At 48.0% G+C, this 21250-nt stretch overlaps 1 protein-coding gene across 1 annotated transcript in view; it reads right to left on the bottom strand.

Annotated features, from left to right (window-relative positions):
• The window catches only part of LOC122541551 (steroid 21-hydroxylase), a 21180-nt gene extending 13898 nt beyond the window's left edge, over window positions 1–7282 (bottom strand). Inside the window, exons 1-2 of the mRNA XM_043678380.1 lie at window positions 7057–7282; window positions 4930–5019 (exon numbers count right to left, since the gene is read on the bottom strand). Coding sequence (XP_043534315.1) covers window positions 4930–5019; window positions 7057–7282 — 316 coding nt within the window. The remainder of the gene's footprint in view (window positions 1–4929; window positions 5020–7056) is intronic.
• Window positions 7283–21250: the final 13968 nt, after the last annotated feature.

Here is a 21250-nt window from a genome sequence, read left to right as displayed (position 1 = left end):
CCACCAACACACCCCATCCAACACCCCACCCCCACCCCATTCAACACCCTGCCCCTGCCCCTATCCAACACCCCCATCTCCCATCCAACACCCTGCCCACACTCCCCATCCAATCTCCCACCCACTCCACCTCCCCATCCAATAGCGATTACAGAGACATCGGTTAGGGATGGACAGGACTGGTAGTTCAGTGTTCCAGGATATAGATGCTATAGGAAGGCAAGAGAGAAGGGCAATGATGTTTTTGATGAGGAAAAATATCACAGCAGTGCTTAGAGATGGGGTTTGTCCAGTAAACCAAATGTGTGGAACTGAGAAATAAGAAGGGGGTGATCACTTTATGGGATTGTACTCTAGGCCTCTCTATAGTCAGTGAGAAATCAGCGAACAAATTTGCAGAGTTTGCAGGTTGAATAATAGGGTTGTAATGGGAGGGGATTTTAACTTTCCAAACATAGATTGGGACTACCATAGTGTTAAGTGCTTGGGTGGAGGACAATTTAAGTGTGCTCAAGAAACTTTCTCAATCAATACGAAAATGGCAGTACTCGAGAAGGGGCATAACTGAACCTCTTCTTGGAAAATAAGGCACAGCAAGTGACCCAGGTTTTAATTGAGGAGTACTTTGGACCAGCAATCATTATTCTGTTATCTTTTAAGTACAGGAAGTCCCTGGGTTACGAACATCTAGCTGACAAATGTCCCGTACTTGCGAACCGATCTCTGGCTTCTCATTTTTAAAAATTATTTATAAAATCCGAGTTACCTACAATGTTTCATCCTAATGAGTAGGTGGACTAATTAGCCTGTATGTGTTCCCACTTATGCACAAATTCAGCTTACAAACAGCGGAAAAAACAAACTCGTTCGTAACCTGGGAACTTCTTGTAGTTAAGGAAAAGGATAGGCCTAGGCCACAAGTTAAAGTTCTAAACTGGGGCAAGGTCAGTTTTGATGGTATTAGAGAGGAACTTTCAAAAGTTGATTGGGGGAGGCTGTTAACAGGCAAAGTGACATCTGGCAAGTGGGAGACTTTCAAAACTCAGACCGTGAGAGTTCAGGGCGAATATGTTCCTGTTGGTGTGTAGGGCAAGGCTGGTAGGAGTCGGGAACACTGGATGACTCGAGGTTTGAGGGTCTGGTCAAGAAAAAGAAAGAAGCAGGCATCGACAGCTGGGATTGAGTGAGTCTCTTGAAGAGTACGGGGCAATAGGAATACACTTCAGAGGGAAATCGGGAGGGCACAAAGGGGACATATGAAAGCTTTGGCATATAAGGTTGAGGAGAATCCAAAGAGATTCTACAAAGATATTAAGGCCCAAGAATAACTAGGGAGAGAATAGGGTCCCTTAAAGATCAGCAAGGCCATCAATGTGTTGAACCACAAGGGACGGGTGAGATCCTAAATGAATATTTTGCATCAGTATTTACTGTATAGAAAGATATGGTAGCTCGTGAACTTGGGGTAAATAAATAGTGATGTCTCGAGAAGAGTTCACATTTCAGAAGAATATGTGCTGCAGATCTTAAAATGTGTAAATGTAGGTACGTCCCTGGGGCCTGATCAAGTGTATCCCGGGACACTGTGGGAAGCTGGGGAAAATGTTGTGGAATCTCCTAGCAGAGACACCTGTATAATCGACAGGGCGAGGTGGAGGAAGACAGGAGGGTGCCTAATGTGGTGCCATTATTATTAATGAAAGGCTGCAAGGAAAAGTCAGGGAACTGTAGACCGATGAGATGTGTGTCACTGGTGGGTACTTTGTTGGAGGGAATTCTGAGATAAAGGGTTTACATGCATTTGGAAAGGCAAGGACTGTTTAGGGATAGTCAGCATGGCTTTGTCCAGGAGACACCATATTTCACAAACTTGATTGAAGAGGTGACAAAGAAGATGGATGAAGACTGAGCAGTGGTCATTGTCTACATGGACTTTAGCAAGGCATTCAACAAGCCTCTGCACAGTAAACTGGTTAGTAAGGTCAGATCACATGGGATCAGGGAGAGCTAGCCAATTGGATATAAAATAGGCTTGACAGTAGGAGACAGATGGTTGTTGTTCATCTGTGAGCAGGAGTGTCCCACAAGGCTGGGTGCACTGTTGTTTGTCATTTAAATGAGCAATTTGGATTAGGATACAGGAGCACAGTCATTACGTTTGTGGATGACGCCAAAAGTGGTAATATGCTGGACAGTGAAGAAGGTTATCTAAGAGTGCAACAGGGTCTTGATCAACTGGGTCAATGCACTAAGGAATAGCAGATGGAGTTTAGTGCAGATAAAGGCAAGGTGTTGCATTTTGGTAAGACAAATCAGGGCAGGACTTACACAGTTAGAAGGAGAGACTGGATAGGCTGGGATCTTTATCCATGAAGCATTGGAGGCTGAGGGGCGATCTTATAAAGGTTTATGAAATCATGCGCGACACAGACAGGGTAAAGTTAGGAGAGTCCAAGACTAGAGGGCATAGGTTTAAGGTGAGAGAGGAAAAATATAAAAGAGTGCTGATAGGCAGCCTTTTTCACACAGAAGAGTTAGACTTTTTAGATTAGATTAGATTACATTACAGTGTGGAAACAGGCCCTTTGGCCCAACAATTCCACACCAACCCGCAACCCACCCCTACATTTACCCCTTATCTAACACTACGGGCAATTTAGTATGGCCCATTCACCTGACCTGCACATCTTTGGACTGTGGGAGGAAACCGGAGCACCCGGAGGAAACCCACGCAGACACAGGGAGAACGTGCAAACTCCACAGAGTCAGTCGCCTGAGGCAGGAATTGAACCCGGGTCTCTGGCGCTGTGAGGCAGCAGTGCTAACCACTGTGCCACCGTGCCACCCCGTTGTCCGTGTATGGAATGAGCTGCTGGAGGAAGTGGTATAATGCTGGGTACAATGACATTTAAAAGACATCTGAACGGATGCATGGACAGAAAGGCTTTAGAGGGGTATGTTCAAATGCAGGAAAACAGGACTACAGAGGAACCTCGAATTTCCGAGGGACACAGGCAGGGAGTATTTCATTCGGTTAATTGAATTCTGGATAATCGAATGCAGGATAACATTGTTTAGCCAAGCATCGGGACATTGTGATCTTGCCAGAGAATCCGATATTTGGATAATTGAATGCCGGATAATCAAGGTTCTTCTGTAGATTAGTTTGGGAAACTTGTTCAGCATGGACAGGTTGAGCTGAAGGGTCTGTTTCCATACAATATAGCTCTGACTCTATGACAAATGGCAAAGGGGGAGACAAGAGGGAAGAGAAAGTAGGAAAGGAGTAGTGAGAAGCAGGAAGTGGGGAGTGGGGAGACAGATAGATCCTTGACTGTTCCAGGCCTTACCCCAGGGTGGGGGGAGAGAGACAGACCCTCGACTGATCCAGGCCTTACCCAGGGTCGGGGGAGAGAGGCAGACCCTCGACTGATCCAGGCCTTACCCAGGGTGGGGGGAGAAGGCAGACCCTCGACTGATCCAGGCCTTATTCAGGATAAAGGGGAGAGATTCAGACCCTCGACTGATCTCGGCCTTACTCAGGGTGGGGAGAAGAGAAGAGACAGAGCCCAGACTGATCCAGGCCGTACCCAAGGTGGGGGAAGAGAGACAGAGCCCAGACTGATTCAGGCCTTACTCAGGGTGAGGGGAGAGGGACAGACCCTCAACTGATCCAGGCCTTACCCAAGGTTAGGTGGTGAGGGGGGTGAAAGACAGAGCCCAGATTGATCCAGGCTTACCCAGTGTGGGGGCAGAGACAGAGCCCAGACTGATCCTGGCCTTACCCAGGGTAAGGGGGACAGAGACAGAGCCAAGATTGATCCCAGCCTTACCCAGGGTGAGAGGGGGAGACAGAGCCCAAACTGATCCAGGCCTTATTCAGGATGAGGGGAGGGAAGACAGAGCCCAGACTGACCAAGGCCTTACCCAGAGGACGAGACAGAGCCCAGACTGATCCAGGCCTTACCCAGGGTGAGAGGGGTAGACAGAGCCAGACTGACCCAGGCCTTACCCAGGGTGAGAAGGAGAGACAGAGCCCAGACTGACCCAGCCCTTACCCAGAGTGAGAGGGAGAGACAGAGCCCAGACTGATCCAGGCCTTACTCAGGGTGAGAGGGGGAGACAGAGCCCAGACTGATCCAGGCCTTACTCAGGGTGAGGGGAGGGGAGACAGAGCCCAGACTGACCCAGGCCTTATCCAGGGTGAGAGGGAGTGACAGAGCCCAGACTGATCCAGGCCTTACCAGGGTGAGAGGGGCAGTCAGAGCTCAGACTGATCCAGGCCTTGCCCAGGGTGAGAAGGAGAGACAGAGCCCAGACTGATCCAGACCTTACCCAGACGGGGGCAGAGACAGAGCCCAGACTGATCCAGGCCTTACCCAGGGTGGGGGCAGAGACAGAGCCCAGACTGATCCCGGCCTTACCCAGGGTGGGGGCAGAGACAGAGCCCAGACATCCAGACCTTACCCAGGGTGGGGGCAGAGACAGAGCCCAGACTGATCCAGGCCTTACCCAGGGTGGGGGCAGAGACAGAGCCCAGACTGATCCCGGCCTTACCCAGGGTGGGCGCAGAGAGAGCCCAGACTGACCCAGGCCTTACCCAGGGTGGGGGGACAGAGACAGAACCTGGACTGATCTAGGCCTTACCCAGGGTGGGGGGAGGGGAGACAGTGCCCAGATTGATCCAGGCCTTATCCAGAGTGGGGTGAGGGGAGACAGAGCCCCACTGATCCAGGCCTTACCTGGGACAATGGGGGATGGGGCGGTGCGTTTGGAATTCTCACTGATCTGACTGAGTTACCCTTTCATTTCCCCCTTTTACGGATTCAGTCGCTCTGTGGTGTGAGAAACTGAAGCTGTTGTGAAAACCCTGCATGAGCTAAAGGGGCCAGCCTTCAAACAGCACAGTGTCTGAATTCGGCCCAGTACCTGTAAAGGTCTCGGGCCTCCCAGCAAACTCAGACGATCTCTTCAGCAGTGCCTCCTTAATCAGTTCCGTGTTGTTCAGGACCACGATTTCTGAAAACGAGTGGAAATTACTTTGTATTTCCAATGTTGATTTTTATAGCACATTTTCCGCAAAGTAATAGGCCACTGAACCTGCTGGGGGGATCAGTGGGGCGTCTGTGCTGCACTTAAATCTGCTCCCATCTGATTACCTTCCACCTCACTGGCATGCCCCATCCCTCCTGAGCTCACTCTTGCATTTATGAAACTTCCCTGAAATGTATTCCGACAGTCTGTCACTCCTAGTGCCTGTGCTGACAGTTCCCACATTCCCCTCACTCTCTGGGTATACAGCTTTCCCCTGAAATCCCGTACAGTTACTTCTTTTATTTGCTGCTCTCTCCTGCTTGGATCGACCTTCACAAGTAGGAATGTGCTGACTGACACTACTCACGTTCAACTCTTAACCTCCTCTCGGTCACCTCTAATCTGCACCTCCCCTCCCCCCTCCCACCTCCTCACCTCCACCAGTCTGAGATCTCTGCAGCAGTGGGTAATGTCCCTGCCCCTGAGCCAGAGGTTTCCTGTTCAGGATCCATCCAGGCCTGAATGGCCTGTAAGACAGCCTTGTCTTTTAGACAGTCAGATCCCTCTCTGTACTGACCTGTAGCTCCTTTCCATACTCCACTGCATGTCAGCGGTAAGAACAGAGATGCTCTCAGTTGGACACATGGTAACAGTAAAGACTCTGCCGTAACAGTATAGGCTACACCATTCTTTGGGCCTTACCACAGAGTCTCTTGGTGGTGTGGCATTGGCCGGGGCACTAGGCTGGAAGCCAGACCATTGCCAGTTCCTAACCCATCCCAGCTCAGCTCTCTCTGCAGTGAAGATCACAGTCTAGTGACCCACACGTACCCTCTGCCAGTCACTGAAGAATAAGAAACCCCTGTCTTTCATCATAACTGCTGTGTTCTGTTAGAATCATAGAATGATGCAATCCCCGCAAAGTGGAAACAGGCCATTTGGCCCATCAGGTTCACACCAACCCCTCTGAACAGCATCCTGTCCAGACCCATCCACCTACTCTATCCCCGTAACCTTGCATTTCCCACAGCCAATCCCGCTAACCTGCACATCTTTAGACTGTGAGAGGAAACCAGAGCAACTGGAGGAACCCCACGTCGACACGAGGAGAAGGTGCAAACTCCACACAGAGGGTGGAATCGAACCCAGGTTCCTGGCATCTGTTTGTCCCCAACCACTCAGCTACTGCGTCACTCCTCTTGTCAATCAAGGTTTAACAGCAAGTTTCACCATCACCTCGCTTCACTTCAACCCAATTCCTCAAGCGAGATAGGATTTGAAAGGCCTGAATGAACAATGTACATTGAACAGCAACTACCTCGTCCTCAGAACTGGTTCCAAATTGCTTACCGATTCTAAGTTGCATCAGGTCTTAGTAGAACAATTTACACTGATAAAAACGTTTTTATTACATTGACTATGAACATGTTGCTATTTGTTAGCACAACCACACACATACAGATGTTGAAACATTCAGGCACACTACAGATGCAGGCACACATACAGATTGGCACAGACATATATGCACAGACAAAGAAAGACATACAAATACTGAAACATACAGACACACAGACACATATACAGATGAACACACAGACATACATACAGATTCAGACACACAGACACACATGTGCAGAAGCACAGAGGCACATGCACATAGATGCACAGCTACACAGATCCACACAGATATAAAGATACACACACAGAGACACATGCAGAATGCACACAGACACAAGCACACACAGGTACACACAAATGCACACTTAGCCACATTGGTAAACACACATACATGTAGACACACACACATGCACACCCAGACGCGCACACCTGTGCACATGGGCATAGACACATACACACATACAAATGCACACAAACAGAGATGCGCATGTACACACACATATTCCTATTTATGTTCACACTCTAATCAGGTTACGTTTTGTGACTTATTGTGCCTATAAATCGTTCCGTGTTAGTAGATTCCCCCTCCACTAAGACTCTCCCATAACTCCCTCACTGACTGACCTTCTCTCCATGCCCTCAGTCTGTAGATTGGCCCAAATCTCTTGGCCAGTTCAGTCAGGTGGACATGGAGACGTGGCTGCTTGAGGTCCTTCAGGTTTCCTAGGAACGGCAGTGCAGGTGGCCCAGGGAGCTTCCCTTGGTTTTGCTGCTTCTGGAAACTTCCGCGTCTGCAGAACCTCAGGAGCAGTAGGAGAGAGATTACACTGAGCAGGAATACAGTGACCATACTGTGATCTGGCCAGTTCTGGCAGCAGCTGAGGACTGGCGTGAGATGGATCTGATACAGGAGCAAATCTCAGTGTCCTTCACACTGAAAGGCTCAGTTCTCTCCGGCTGCAGGCTGAGGGACAAGCAGAGCAGATTTATGTTGCTGTCCCACATCCCAAAAAGCCCTCCCTCATTCTCTTAGCTCACGCCACATCCCTCAGTGTCTCTTTCACCCATCAGTCTCGAGTAACCCAATCCCTTACCAAACCAAGTCTACCAGTGAGATTCTCACATTCCATATGGTAGCTTTAAACAATTTCATTATTCTGTCCTTAATTTGTCTGCATCCTTTATTCATGTGCAGTAAGAGCTGGACAATATCCAAGCTTGGGTTAAGCATTTGTACCAAATAAGTGTCAAACAATGATCAGCTCAAACAAGAGAGAATCCAATCATCAGTCTTTGATGGTCACTGAATCACCCAGTATCAATATCTTTCAGAGAAGTATATCAATGGGGTTACCACTGACTAGAAACTGAATAATCTATGTACAAGAGCAGTTTAGGAATTCTGAGGCAATAATTCACTTCCTGACTTCCCAAAATCTGTTAACCATCCACAATGCACAAGTCAGCACTGGGAAGCAATGCTCCCCATTTGTCTGGATGAGTGCAGCTCCAGCAACGCTCAAGCAATTTGATACTATTGAGTACCCTGTTTGATTGGCACATCATCTAACCCCTTCAACATTCATTCCCTGAACGATCAATGCAAAGTAACAGCAATGTGTGTACCAGCTCAAAGGCATTCGCCAAGGCTGCTTCCACACACACAGCCACTACCATCATGAAGGGCAATGGCAGCAGATACATGGGACACCACTCCCCTGTAAGTTCCTCTCCAAGCCCCTCACATCCTGGCTTAGGGAGGTGATGGCCTAGTGGTATTATCACTAGACTATTAATCCAGGGAGCCAGGTAATGTTCTGGGAAACCAGGTTCGAAACTTGCCATGGCAGATGGTTACATTTGAATTCAATAAAAATCTGAAATTAAGGGTCTAGTGGTGATCATGAAACCATGATCAGTTGTTGGGAAAAGACCAAATTGGGTCACTGGTGTCCTTTAGGGAAGGAACCTGCCATCCTTACCCAGGCTGGCCTACATGTGGCTCCAGACCCACAACAATGTAGCTGACTCTTAACTGCCTTCTGGGCAATTAGGAATGGGCCCAGCCAGCAATGTCCACATGCCGTGAATAAATGTTAAAAATATCTAATATGCCACCGTTCCTTTAATGTCACTGGGTTAAAATCCTGGAACTCCCTGCTAACAGAATATGGGTCTCCCAGCAGCATGTGCAGCAGATCATGAAGGCAACTCACTGTCCACTTCCCAAGGGTAACTAGGAGATGGGTATTAAATGCTGGCATCCCCATGTCTCCCAGATCCTACGAAAGGATAAATACAAAAGGAGGAAAAGAGCACAGAGAGCAGGATAAATGACAGGCTGGGTTGGACTGCAAGTGTGTCATTGTGCAGAGCACAGTGAGAGAGAGCCTGCTGTGTTGTGGGCACAAGGTGCCACTGGCGATAACAAAGATCAGTTGGTACAAGGGCAAGAGGACTGGCATCTTCATGCTCCTGGTTAGAACACATGTTGAGAGAGGAAAAAAAGAGTGGTGGCTGGGTAAGTGTTGATTAAATGAGCAGTGCAGTGAGGGATCAATGATTGAATCTATCTGAGTAAATGAAAGGAACAACATGTGCACACAGGTTAACTGCTAACAGAGGAAGCTGGAGGTGTGGCTGGTGTCGGAAGAAGGGTCGAGATACCCAGGAATAATGTTGTGGAGAGAAAGGAACTCAAAATAAGGAGCAAATCTTATATGGTGCTCTGTTCCATTCACTTTCTCTTCTACTTTCGAAACTTGGATAATCAGTAAAGGTCTCAGCAAGGACAGAAAGGCTTTCACAAGACTTCAAACTCTGAAAATGCACCCTGCAACAAATGAAGAGGGGCTTGAAATTGCAAGAGAAGAAAAAAAGGATGCCCGAAAGTGACCACCCACCTTCACCCATCCCCACCCCTTCCATCCCAGAGAAGCAAGTGGCAATTTCTCTGTGTGAGAATTTCTCAGGACTGAAAGATCACAGAGATCTCTTCTAGGGGGCAAAGTGGAGGGCAGCGGAAAGGGGGGTTGGCCTGGGCACTGGGATGACATGTCCAGTTGTAGTTCCAGATGAGATACAGAGGATGCCTGAGGATAGTGCAAGGCAGAAGAGTGTGCCATGTCGTGACCGCGGGTCTCTGGCAGGGCAGCAGAAAGAGGAAACCACATCAGTTAGCGTACCAGGAGAGAGGAACAGATCGGCAGAGACATGACAGAGAAAGATGCAACAGCAGCCTGAAGAATGATCAAGGGGGAATTTCACACATCCTGATAAAACCTGGGAGTGTGTAGTAGCAGCAAGGAGGAGAGATTCCAGAAATACAGCCAGGAGGATTCTCTTTCTAAGTGCGATTCCAGCCCCGGGAGGAAGGAAGAGTGGTTGGGTTAAGTTTTAGAGAATGGAAGGGGGCAGGTAAGGCCTCACACTTCCTGTAATGAGAAAGCTAAGTGTCAGAGGTTATTGCAGATTCAGGCACAGACTGTCTGTGCAGCATCTCGTGTGACCTCCATTCACAGGGTCAGGACAAAAGGACAGACTCATATTTACAACAGGCACAGGGTGAATGGGTGGGGGAAGGTGGAAACGCAGAGGTGATGGCTAGTCAGGCTCCTTGTCAGCATAAACATTCCCGAAAAGTAAACACTCTCTCAGTGCTGCATTGATGTGTCACCATAAACTACTTTAATCACTGCCCAGGCAAGACAGCTATCCACTGAGGCACAGTTCACCTTGTGGTGGAATAGGGAGCAGTAGGGACGAGGGAGCAGGAAACGTGAAGTCTCATCTTTCCAGGCTTCATGAACAGAGGCATATAGAAGAAAAAAACAGAAAATGCTTATGTTAAACCTGTAAAAAACTCTGTGTTTAGGCCTCCGATTCCAGATAACACAGGACACCACATTTCGGTAAGGCTTTGGAGACTTGCTAAACTTGTTCCAAGGATGAGGGTTAGTGGTCTGTGTCAGAAGATGAGACTTCACGTTTCCCGCTCCCTCGTCCCTACTGCTCCCTATTCCACCACAAGGTGAACTGTGAATCTGACAACTGACCATGAAGAGTTTTAGTGAAGCAATTAAGAAACTGCAACAAATCAGAAATTGCTGGAAAAAGCTCAGCAGGTCTGGCAGCATCTATGGAGAGAAATCAGAGTTAACGTTTCAGACGGAGTGACCCTTCCTCAGAAGGGAGAACAACCAGCTTTCTGGCTGGAAGACTCTGGCTGCAGCATTACAAAGATCAACGGTTAAAGCTGGTAGCTCTGTCATTGGGAACCGCCACACAGTTACATTAACGTTTGTCTCTGAGCTGGGTTTCTCAGGAGCGCTGCCTGTCTCAGACAGAAACAGTCTGTAACTTCCACAAAAGGCAATCATTCAATTTATTAAACTCACACACGGTTAACTCAGTTCGTCAACTGCACATTGTCACTGGGAAAAGTAACTGAGGACGGTGGGGATGCCTGGATCATTACTATCGGACGTGTGCCAGGCTCACCATGCCATGTCTGAGCGGCACATCTCTGAGCCGCTGGATGCTCCCAGCATTGGTTTGCACTTTGCTGCCTCACTCAGAGCTTCAAGACTCACAGCTCCTTCAGGCTTCTCTTGCCTTTTGAAGCAGACACAAGGCCAGGCCACTGATTCAGCTTGTCATCTGTGATCGGTCAAAAGGCCGGGTGTGTGTGACGCCAATCTCAAACTGGTGCTATGTACCAGCAGGAAATGTCCTCATGTCCCAAAGTCAATGGGAAGCTGTTCCCATTCAGACCAGGGGAGACTACGTTCAATCAGGAGCAAAAGTGCAAATAGCAAAGGGCTTGGGCGCACTCAGTCAGGATCCAGGATCGGCTTCCATATCACTACAGACTATGGAGACTATTAAGGCGAGGTCCACAGGTTCAGAGAGTGATGGGATGTCAGTGGATGGGCAACCCAGTGACTCAGTGGTTAGCATTGCTGACTCACAGCACCAGGGATCCGGGTTTGATTCCAGCCTCAGGCGACTGTCTGGAGTTTGCACATTCTCCCTGTGTCTGCATGAATTTCCTCCGGGTGCTCCGGTTTCCTCCCACAGTCCAAAGATGTGCAGGTTAGGGTGAATTGGTCATGCTAAATTGCCCATAAGTGTTCAGAGATGTGTAAGGCAGGGGCATTAGTCAGGGGTAAACGTAGAGTAATAGGGTAGGGGAATGGGGCTGGGTGTATTTGTCTTCTGAGGATTGGTATGGACCTGTTGAGCTGAATGGCCTGTTTCCCAGAGTGTAGGGAATTCTATGATTCTGTCAGTCTGGGGGGGGTTTCATGGATCACATCAGTCAGTCAGCCATAAATCGACTGGAGTGGGGGGGGGTGTGGGCTGGGTGGACATATTGGAGATGAGCTGAATGGGAGCTATCCGCAGCCGTTACTGTGGTAGGGAAATTGGGGAAGTCAGATACATTGGGTACAACCAAAGTCACTCGTGAGTGTCTGTGATGGTTGTCGTGGGGGATTTGGGCAAGTACTACATAGAACATAGAAGAATACAGCGCAGTACAGGCCCTTTGGCCCTCGATGTTGCGCCGATCCAAGCCCACCTAACCTATACTAACCCACTATCCTCCATATACCTATCCAATGCCCGCTTAAATGCCCATAAAGAGGGAGAGTCCACCACTGCTGCTGGCAGGGCATTCCATGAACTAACGACTCGCTGAGTGAAGAACCTACCCCTAACTTCAGTCCTATATCTACCCCCCCTTAATTTAAAGCTATGCCCCCTTGTAATACCCGACTCCATACGCGGGAAAAGGTTCACACTGTCAACCCTATCTAACCCCCTAATCATCTTGTACACCTCAATCAAGTCACCCCTAAACCTTCTTTTCTCTAATGAAAACAGCCCCAAGCCCCTACCTCCCCAGCCCGCACGATGAGCTGAAAAGGCATTTCTCTTCCTGAACTCTAGTTCCCAGCGCATTTTCACTGGTGCAAAGCAATTAAATTCCTGGCACCTAATTGGATTACTCTTTCTTAGGATGGTAAGGCCTCAACTTGTTGCCTATCCCTAACTGGCATTGAAGTCAATGGTTTGTCATTTCAGAGAGCAGTTCAGAGTCGATCAAATTACCGTGGAGTCACACATAGACCAGACCAGGTAAGGCCGGCAGATTGCCTTCCCTAAAGGACAGCTGGTCTTGTATTCACTCAGTCAAATTCTCATGGTCATGATCATTGAGACTGACATCCAGCTGCAGACTCTCCAGACGTTGTTGCTGTGAGGTGGCCTTCGGGTTCTGGGGTGTTATAATGACACTATTGCCTCTGCCTTCACAACAGCTGAATTTCAATATGTGAGCATATTCTCCACTTCCTGACCAGGCCAAACCGGATTGAATTGTGGTCACACCAACATTTTCTCATGTTTTACCTCCCCTCCACCCTCCTCTCACAGTGAATTGAGTATCATGGCTGTGGTGATTCCAATGGAGAATTCTAGTAAGTGGTGCTGAGTTTTCTGAAAGTGGGCCATCCTGACCTGCTGAGGGGGGAGAGATAGAGAGAGAGAACGAGAGAGAGAGGCAGAGGTGGGTTTGTTGGTAGCATGGGAGAAGATGGACTGAAGGAGCACCACACTCTCTCCCTCCATTTCTGAAACCTTCTCATCTCCTCACCGGACCTGATGTGTCATTCTCTCTGAGAACAGGCTGTGAAAGACTGGATCTGATTTATCTGATAGTTCACGTCACTGGCTGTTACAGTGAGGGATATATTCAGTGAGACACATCAGGCAAAGTCAAGGCTGCACATTGCAGTCTGACAGGATCAGGGCTTCCCACAGATAAAGCCATCCCATTGATATCAGATACTGATGGAGATCAGCAATGACAAACCTTGAATGATCAAGGTCGCACTGTCAACTGAAAATAAAACTGGGAATTAATGGGGAAATGATGCCCGAATCCTGCCATGGCAGAATTTGAATTCAATAACAAGAAATCTGGAATTAAATATCTAATGATGGCCTCGAATCCATTGTTGATTGTTGGAAAAACCGATCTGGTTCACTAATGCCCTTTAGAGAAGGAAACTGCCATCCTTACCCAGTCCAGCCTACATGTGACTCCAGATCCACAGCAATGTGGCTGATTCTGAAATGCCCTCTGGGCAATTAGTGATGGAGGGTAAATGCTGGGCCCAGCCAGCAACACCCTCATCCTGTGAATGAATTTTAAAAATATTAAAGATGCCCTGGGTGAAAATGTTGATAAATCATTAAATCCCATGTTATGGACATTAAAAAATAATGTGCATTTCTATCCTATTTTCCACAGTCTCAAAACTGTTAAGGTAAAAGATCAAAGCACTTCACAGCCAATGAGTTAAGTCTGAAGTGTAGTCATTCTAATGTAAAACAAGAAAGAGGGAAGTTAAAGTGTGCTGAATTTAATGCAGCCCTGTCTGTCCTAAATAAACTTAGGCCACGAATCATCTCTTCAGTTGTAGTCTAGGAATAGTCTGCTCTTGTTCCTTTGCAACGGGTACAGATTGGCCCGTGTTCATCTCAACTGTCAGTAAATACTTTATTTTGTTCATTTGTGGTACATGGGAGTCACTGGCTGAGCCAGAATTTTATGCCCGTCCCTAGTTGCCTCTTGAGAAGATGGGAATGAGCTGCCTTCTTAAACTACTGCAGTCCACCTGCTGGGGGTTGACCCACAATGCCATTAGGGAGAGAATTCCAGGATTCTGACACAGTGAGAGTGAAGGAATGTTGATATATTTCCAATTCAGGATGGTGAGTGGCTTGGGAGGGGAACCTGAAGGTGGTGGTGTTGCTGCTGAAAGTCCTATCCATGCCCACACAGACTCTGGTCCCACCCACTCCTCCTCCATGCTGGCTGCTCCCATTCCAGCTCCCAGTCTTAGGTTCGTCCTAAGCTCCACTCTCCAGAATTGATCTCGTCATTTCATAACAATTCACCCAACAGCCCATTCCTTGTTGACCACCCGAAACTTTTCATCAGTTTATCAGATCAGATGAAAGGTTCCGATCTGAAACATCGACTCCCCTTCTCCTCTGAAGCTGCTTGACTTGTTGTGCGTCTTCCAGCTCCACGCTTTATCCACTCTGACCAGCCAGTCAAATAAAGTCCTCATTTCAAAATGCTCATTAACCTCACCCCTCAATATCACCAGAATCTCCCCCAGTGCAACAGTCCTCCAGAATCTCTATCCTTTCAGTTTTACTTGTCCCCTCATTGGTGGCCATGCCTCCAGCTGCTACATTTACCTGTGGATTCTCTCTTTCTCTCACTGTATCTCTCCATCCCTCTATCCTCCTTACACTGGTTCCTTAAGACAAGCCTTTAGGCTAATCATTTGGTCACCAGTCCTGATATCTCTGCTTGGTCCTCTCTGCCAATGATCATCCCTCCATGAAGGACTGTGGAATGTTTTCCAGTATTAAAGGTGATATGTAAATGCAAGTCATTGTTGTTATTGATTGACTGCATTATGCAATGCCACTAAATGAACATGACACTTTTTATTTTGATTGCAAAGTGCCTGTTTTGTAAAATGATCAACATAAATTGGCTTGACAGATGGTAAATCACACTCAGGCATTCCACAAATCATATATGTGAATGACTGAATCGGGAGCACTGTGCTTTATTATTTCATTTAATTTCAATGTCACAAGATTTAAAAGCATTCAGACAGCTTCAATTTCATTAACACACAAAGAGACAAACACAAAACACTGTACTGCAAGCTCCTTACTGTAACTGTCTTCAATATTAAACATTCAGTGTCCTGAATCCAGAGTTGTACAGAAATATTATTGAGTCACAGTTCACTCAATTGAGTTTAATAAACCAAATCATTCTGACATTGACAATTCTTTTCCAACTGCTGAAAATGTGTTGCTGGAAAAGCGCAGCAAGTCAGGCAGCATCCAAGGAGCAGGAGAATCGACGTTTTGGGCATGAGCCCTTCTTCATGCCCGAAACGTCGATTCTCCTGCTCCTTGGATGCTGCCTGACCTGCTGCGCTTTTCCAGCAACACATTTTCAGCTCTGATCTTCAGCATCTGCAGTCCTCACTTTCTCCTCGAATTCTTTTCCAACACAAATATCAAGCATCAGTGAGTTAAATCTGATTGGCTTAAAAAGCTGTAAGTACCTAAACTGCATAGATAAAGAAATTGTATTCAGTGACCAGTCCAACCCAATGTTACCTGTTAAAATCTGCTCGAGTTTGACTGAGTGCTATTTGTTACAAAGTGTTGTCTGTTACAGTCAGACTAGACCATAAGTTACAGTCAAACTGACTGCTTTTCATTACAGTCAGACTGAGTGCTGTCCATTACAGTCAGATTGAGTGCTGCCTATTATCAGACTGAGTGCTATCTATTAGATTGAGACCATGTGCTGACTGTAAAAGTGGCCATGTGCTGTCTGTCAGAGTAACTGAATGCTGTCTATTATAGTCACAATATGTGCTATTCATGACAGTGAGACTGACTGTTGTCTGTGACAGTGATTGAGTGTTGTCTGTTACAGTGTCCAAGTACTGACCATTGCAGTCAGATAATATGCTGAATGTCACAGTGACTGAGTGCTAGCTGTAACAGAATGACCAAGTACAGTCAGTTACAGTGACTGATTCCTGTCTGTTACAGTCAGACCACATACAGTCTATCACTGAGAGAATTTATGCTGCTTGTTATAGTGTGACTGATTACTGTCTGTTACAGAATGAGTGAGCACAGCCAGTTACGGCATGATTGAGCGCTGTCCATTACAGTCTGATTATGTGCAGTCTATCAGAGTGAATATGAGCATTCAGTTATAGTATGATAAAGTGCTGTTTGTTACAAACTGAATGGGTGCTGCCTCTAACAGTCAGACTAGGTGTTGTCTGTTACATCTTGACTGAGTGCTGACTGTCAAGGTCAGACTGAATGTTTCTGTTACAATCTAACTGGGTGCTATCTGTTACAGTGAGACTGAGTATTGTCTCTTATTGTCAGACTGAGAACAGTTGGTTACAATCTGACTGAGTGCTGACTATCAAGGTCTGTCTGTTATGGTCTGGTTGGATGCTGTCTGTTACAGTGAGACCTGGTGCTGTCTGTTACAGTGAGACCTGGTGCTGTCTGTTACAGTCTGGCTGGGTGCTGTCTGTTACAGTCTGACTGGATGTTGTCTTTTACAGTCTGGCTGGTGGTTCTGTTACAGTCTAACTGGGTGCTGTCTGTTACAGTGAGACCTGGTCCTGTCTGTTACAGTCTGGCTGGGCGCTGTCTGTTACAGTCTGACTGGGTGCTGTCTATTACAGTCTGGCTGGTGCTGCCTGTTACATTCTGACTGACTGCTGTCAGTTACAGTCTGACTGGGTGCTGTCTATTTGCTGTTCTGAATCATGGAATTGCTATGGCACTGAAGGAGGCAATTCAGCCCATCATGGTTGTGGTGTCATTCGAACTGAGCTTGGTGATCCTGCTCTCCCAAGCTAGAGATACTCCTCTTCCCTATAAATTATTGTGAAAGTGATAATGCATCTTATAGTATTGGTCTGTAACACATCTCACTTAAAGCCGCGATAACCTTACCTACAGTTCTCTGTTATAGAGAAACTTTCTACATAGGTTCTCTCAGCCTGACCCCAATACGTCATTCTGCCGCTCCCTGTAATAAACAGTTCTCTGTTTCTCTCTCTCTCTGTGATACTGAAGTCTGAGTAAATGTTATGATAGTTACTCTGGTAAGGGATCACCTCATCTTTAATCTATTTCACTAAGACCCCAAAACTACAACCCTCTCTACGAAAGGAGCACTGTCGCTCTTTAAGGTATCTTGCTATAGATCATACCAAAGTTCTTTCTGGGTCCTCTCTCTCTCTCTCTCGAACATAATTGACTAAGACATCAGTAAATCTTAAGGCATCTCTCTCCAGTAGAGAAGGTCTCTCCTGCTGTAAGATATTGCAAGAAGCATAGCAATAAGTCACATGAGTGGTCTTTCTGACAGAACAGTACCATCTCTCATTAATCTAACTCACTGAGACCCCAGTAAAGCTGACTAAAGTTATCTCTATAAGGAATCTCACTAAGAATCCAATACATTACATGGCTGCTCTTTCTATAAGAAGGTGATTTGCTCTCTATAAACTAGCTCATTAAAACCCTCATAAATCTTAAAGTTCTTTTTAACAATCATGCTCTCTCTCTCAGTGTCGAGAGTGTGGTGTTGGAAAAGCACAGCAGGTCAGGCAACATCCGAGGAGAAGGAGAATCGACATTTAGGGCATAAGCCCTTCATCCCTCCCCCTCCCTCCCTCTCTCTCTCTCTCTCTCTCTCTCTCACTCTCTCTCTAGCCTGCATGGTATGTCAGTAAGAGCACAATACATATTTCTCTAACTCCATCTATTGTGAGTGTGTTCTATGCTTTAATACATGTTGATCACAGCTCTCTCTCTCTCTTTAATACAGAACCTTTAACCATTTCCTTCACAAACCCAGTGAAGTACAAGTGGGATGTGGAGGGAGGCTGCGGGTTTGCTATCACTGGGTGTGACTCCTTGCCGAGACTGGAAGAGGTTGATGTTGAGAAGAGACAAACTTTATTGGATACCTCACTGTTGGTTTTAATGACCTGACTCTCCACCTCCAACCCCTTCACTCAGTGCAATACAGTTCACCCTGAAGCTGACTGTGATAGCTTCCCCACTGAGAAACACAATCACTGAAAGAAAACAAAGCAGGGAGGAACAGTATAACAATGATGTCTGGCTGTGATTTCCCTATGATTTTGCTCTCTCTCTCTCTCTCTTGTTTCCCTGTTGCAGTTAGGTCCATGGGAACTCCAAGGCAACCTTAGAGGCTCAGTAATATCAGCAGGGAGCGTGTGACTGGCAGGAATGGGAGGATTCCACACCGGTTCTGGGATAAATCAGCCACAAGACTTTGTAGTGGGGACAAAGACACAACCATTCTGTTGAATGAATGGGAGCCAGGAGACTCAACAGGGAAGGAATCTGATGACTTTGTGATCCTGCACTCTCTGTTATTAGATTTTCTCAGCATACCTACAGATTAGAGGGAGGGGGACTTCCTGTGCATCAAATATACATTCCCAGTCGGAATATCCCACTGTCTCAGTTCCTGACTCTTTCATTCAGAGAATTGCACTGAGTTTTGTACAACAGTGAAACAGACCATACAGCCCAATGCCTGCGTTCCACATAAGTCTGCTATGACCCCTCTCCCACTCACCCTACCCCCATATCGTCCGACTCCTTACTCCCTCATGTGCTTATCCAGCTCTTTTTAAAATCCATCAAAGTATATTCTCAAAAAAAAAGAACCAGCCCTCTCCTGGTGCAGCTGTGCCAAGATCCCACGGGAATGTGTTCAGGCCGTTAGCACAGCTTGGAGCGGTCGATGGTCTGCAGGGAGTCAGGAGACTCTGCGGGGTCAAAGTTCAGGAAGATGGGGGCCATGGTGGGCCTGGGTGGCTGGGAGCATGTGGACATGCTGCTGGGACTGGAGAAGAGAGGGCTGGGGGGTCCCAGGACTCCAGGGGTCTGCTGGGCGGCCGGCGACTGAGGCAGTTCCTGAGGATCGGACACGGTGTCGCTGTCTGTGGTCTCCTCCTGCAGCAGGCTCTTCCGCAGCTTGGCCCGAGCATTCTGAAACCACACCTACAGGAAGGCGAGAAATCAGTAACCAGCCCAGATAGCAGGCCTCATCCCAAACCAGACTCCAACCCAGAGATCAGGCCCCATCCCAAACCAGTATTCAACCCAGAGAACAGGCCTCATCCCAAACCAGACTCCAACCCAGAGAGCAGGCCCCATACCAAACTAGTATCCAACTCAGAGAGCAGGCCCCATACCAAACCAGTATCCAACCCACAGAGCAGGAACCAATACCAAACCAGTATCCAACCCAGAAAGCAGGCCTCATCTCAAACCAGTATGCATCCCAGAGGGCAGGCTTCATCACAAACCAGTATCCAACCCAAAGAGCAGCCCCATCTCAAACCAGTATCCAACCCAGAGAGCAGGCCCCATCCCAAACCAGTATCCAACCAGTATCCAACCCAGAGAGCAGGCCCAATCCTAAACCAGACTCCAACCCAGAGAGCAGGCCCCATACCAAACCAGCATCCAACCCAGAGAGCAGGCCCCACATCAAACCAGTATCCAACCAGTATCCAACCCAGTATCCAAACCAGTATCCAACCCAGAGAGCAGGCCCCGTCTCAAACCAGTATCCAACACAGAGAGCAGACCCCTCATCCCAAACCAATATCCAACCCAGACAGCAGACCCCATCCCAAACGTGTATCCACCCCAGAGACCAGGCCTTATCTCAAACCAGTATCCAACCCAGAGAGCAGACCCCGTCCCAAACCGGTATCCAACCCAGAGAGCAGACCCCACCCAAACCAGCATTCAACCCAGAGAGCAGGTCTCATCCCAAACCAGTATCCAACCAGAGAGCAGGCCCCATCTCAAACCAGTATCCATCCCAGAGAGCAGACCCCATCCCAAACCAGTATCCAACCCAGAGAGCGGCCCCATCTCAAACCAGTATCCATCCCAGAGAGCAGGCCCCGTCTCAAACCAGAATACAACCCAGAGAGCAGGCCTCATCCCAAACCAGTATCCAAACCAGAGAGCAAGCCAACCCAGAGAGCAGACCTCATCCCAAACCAGTATCCAACCCAGAGAGCGGCCCCATCTCAAACCAGTATCTATCCCAGAGAGCAGGCCCCGTCTCAAACCAGAGAGCAGGCCTCATCCCAAACCAGTATCCAAACCAGAGAGCAAGCCTCATCCCAAACCAATATCCAACCCAGACAGCAGACCCCATCCCAAACGTGTATCCACCCCAGAGACCAGGCCTTATCTCAAACTAGTATCCAACCCAGATAGCAGGTCCTGTCTCAAACCAGTATCCAACAATGAGAGCAGGCCCTATCTCAAACCAGTAATAACCCAGAGAGCAGACCCCATCCCAAACCAGTATCCAGTGCAGAGAGCAGGCCCCATCTCAAACCAGTATCCAACCCAGAGAGCAGGCCTCACCCCAAACCAGCATCCAACCCAGAGAGCAGGCCTTATCCCAAACCAGTATCCAACCCAGAGAGCAGACCTCATCCCAAACCAGTATCCAACCCAGAGAGCAGGCCTTATCCCAAACCAGTATCCAACCCAGAGAGCAGGCCCCATCCCAAACCAGTATCCAACCCAGAGAGCAGACCTCATCCCAAACCAGTATCCAACCCAGAGAGCAGGCCTCAGCCCAAACCAGTATCCAACCCAGAGAGCTGGCCTCAGCCCAAACCAGTATCCAACCCAGAGAGCTGGCCTCACCCCAAACCAGTATCCAACCCAGAGAGCAGGCCTCATACCAAACCAGTATCCAACCCAGAGAGCAGACCTCACCCCAAATCAGAATCTAACCCAGAGAGCAGGCCTCATCCCAAACCAGTATCCAACCCAGAGAGCAGGCCTCACCCCAAACCAGTATCCAACCCAGAGAGCAGGCCTCATCCCAAACCAGTATCCAACCCAGAGAGCAGACCTCACCCCAAATCAGAATCTAACCCAGGGAGCAGGCCTCATCCCAAACCAATATCTAACCCAGACAGCAGGCCCTGTTCCAGACCACATTCCAACTCAGAGAGCAGCCCCTGCCCACACCATCATCCAACCCAGAGAGCAGGCCCTGTCCCACACCCAGCATCCAACCCAGAGAGCAGGCCCTGTCCCACACCATCATCCATCCCAGAGAGCAGGCCCTGTCCCAAACCAGTAT

The sequence above is a fragment of the Chiloscyllium plagiosum genome, chromosome 37, assembly GCF_004010195.1.
Source record: "Chiloscyllium plagiosum isolate BGI_BamShark_2017 chromosome 37, ASM401019v2, whole genome shotgun sequence".
Taxonomy (NCBI): Eukaryota; Metazoa; Chordata; class Chondrichthyes; order Orectolobiformes; family Hemiscylliidae; genus Chiloscyllium; species Chiloscyllium plagiosum.
Note: the sequence above shows the minus strand (reverse complement) of the source record. Positions and strands in the feature narration are given on the sequence as shown.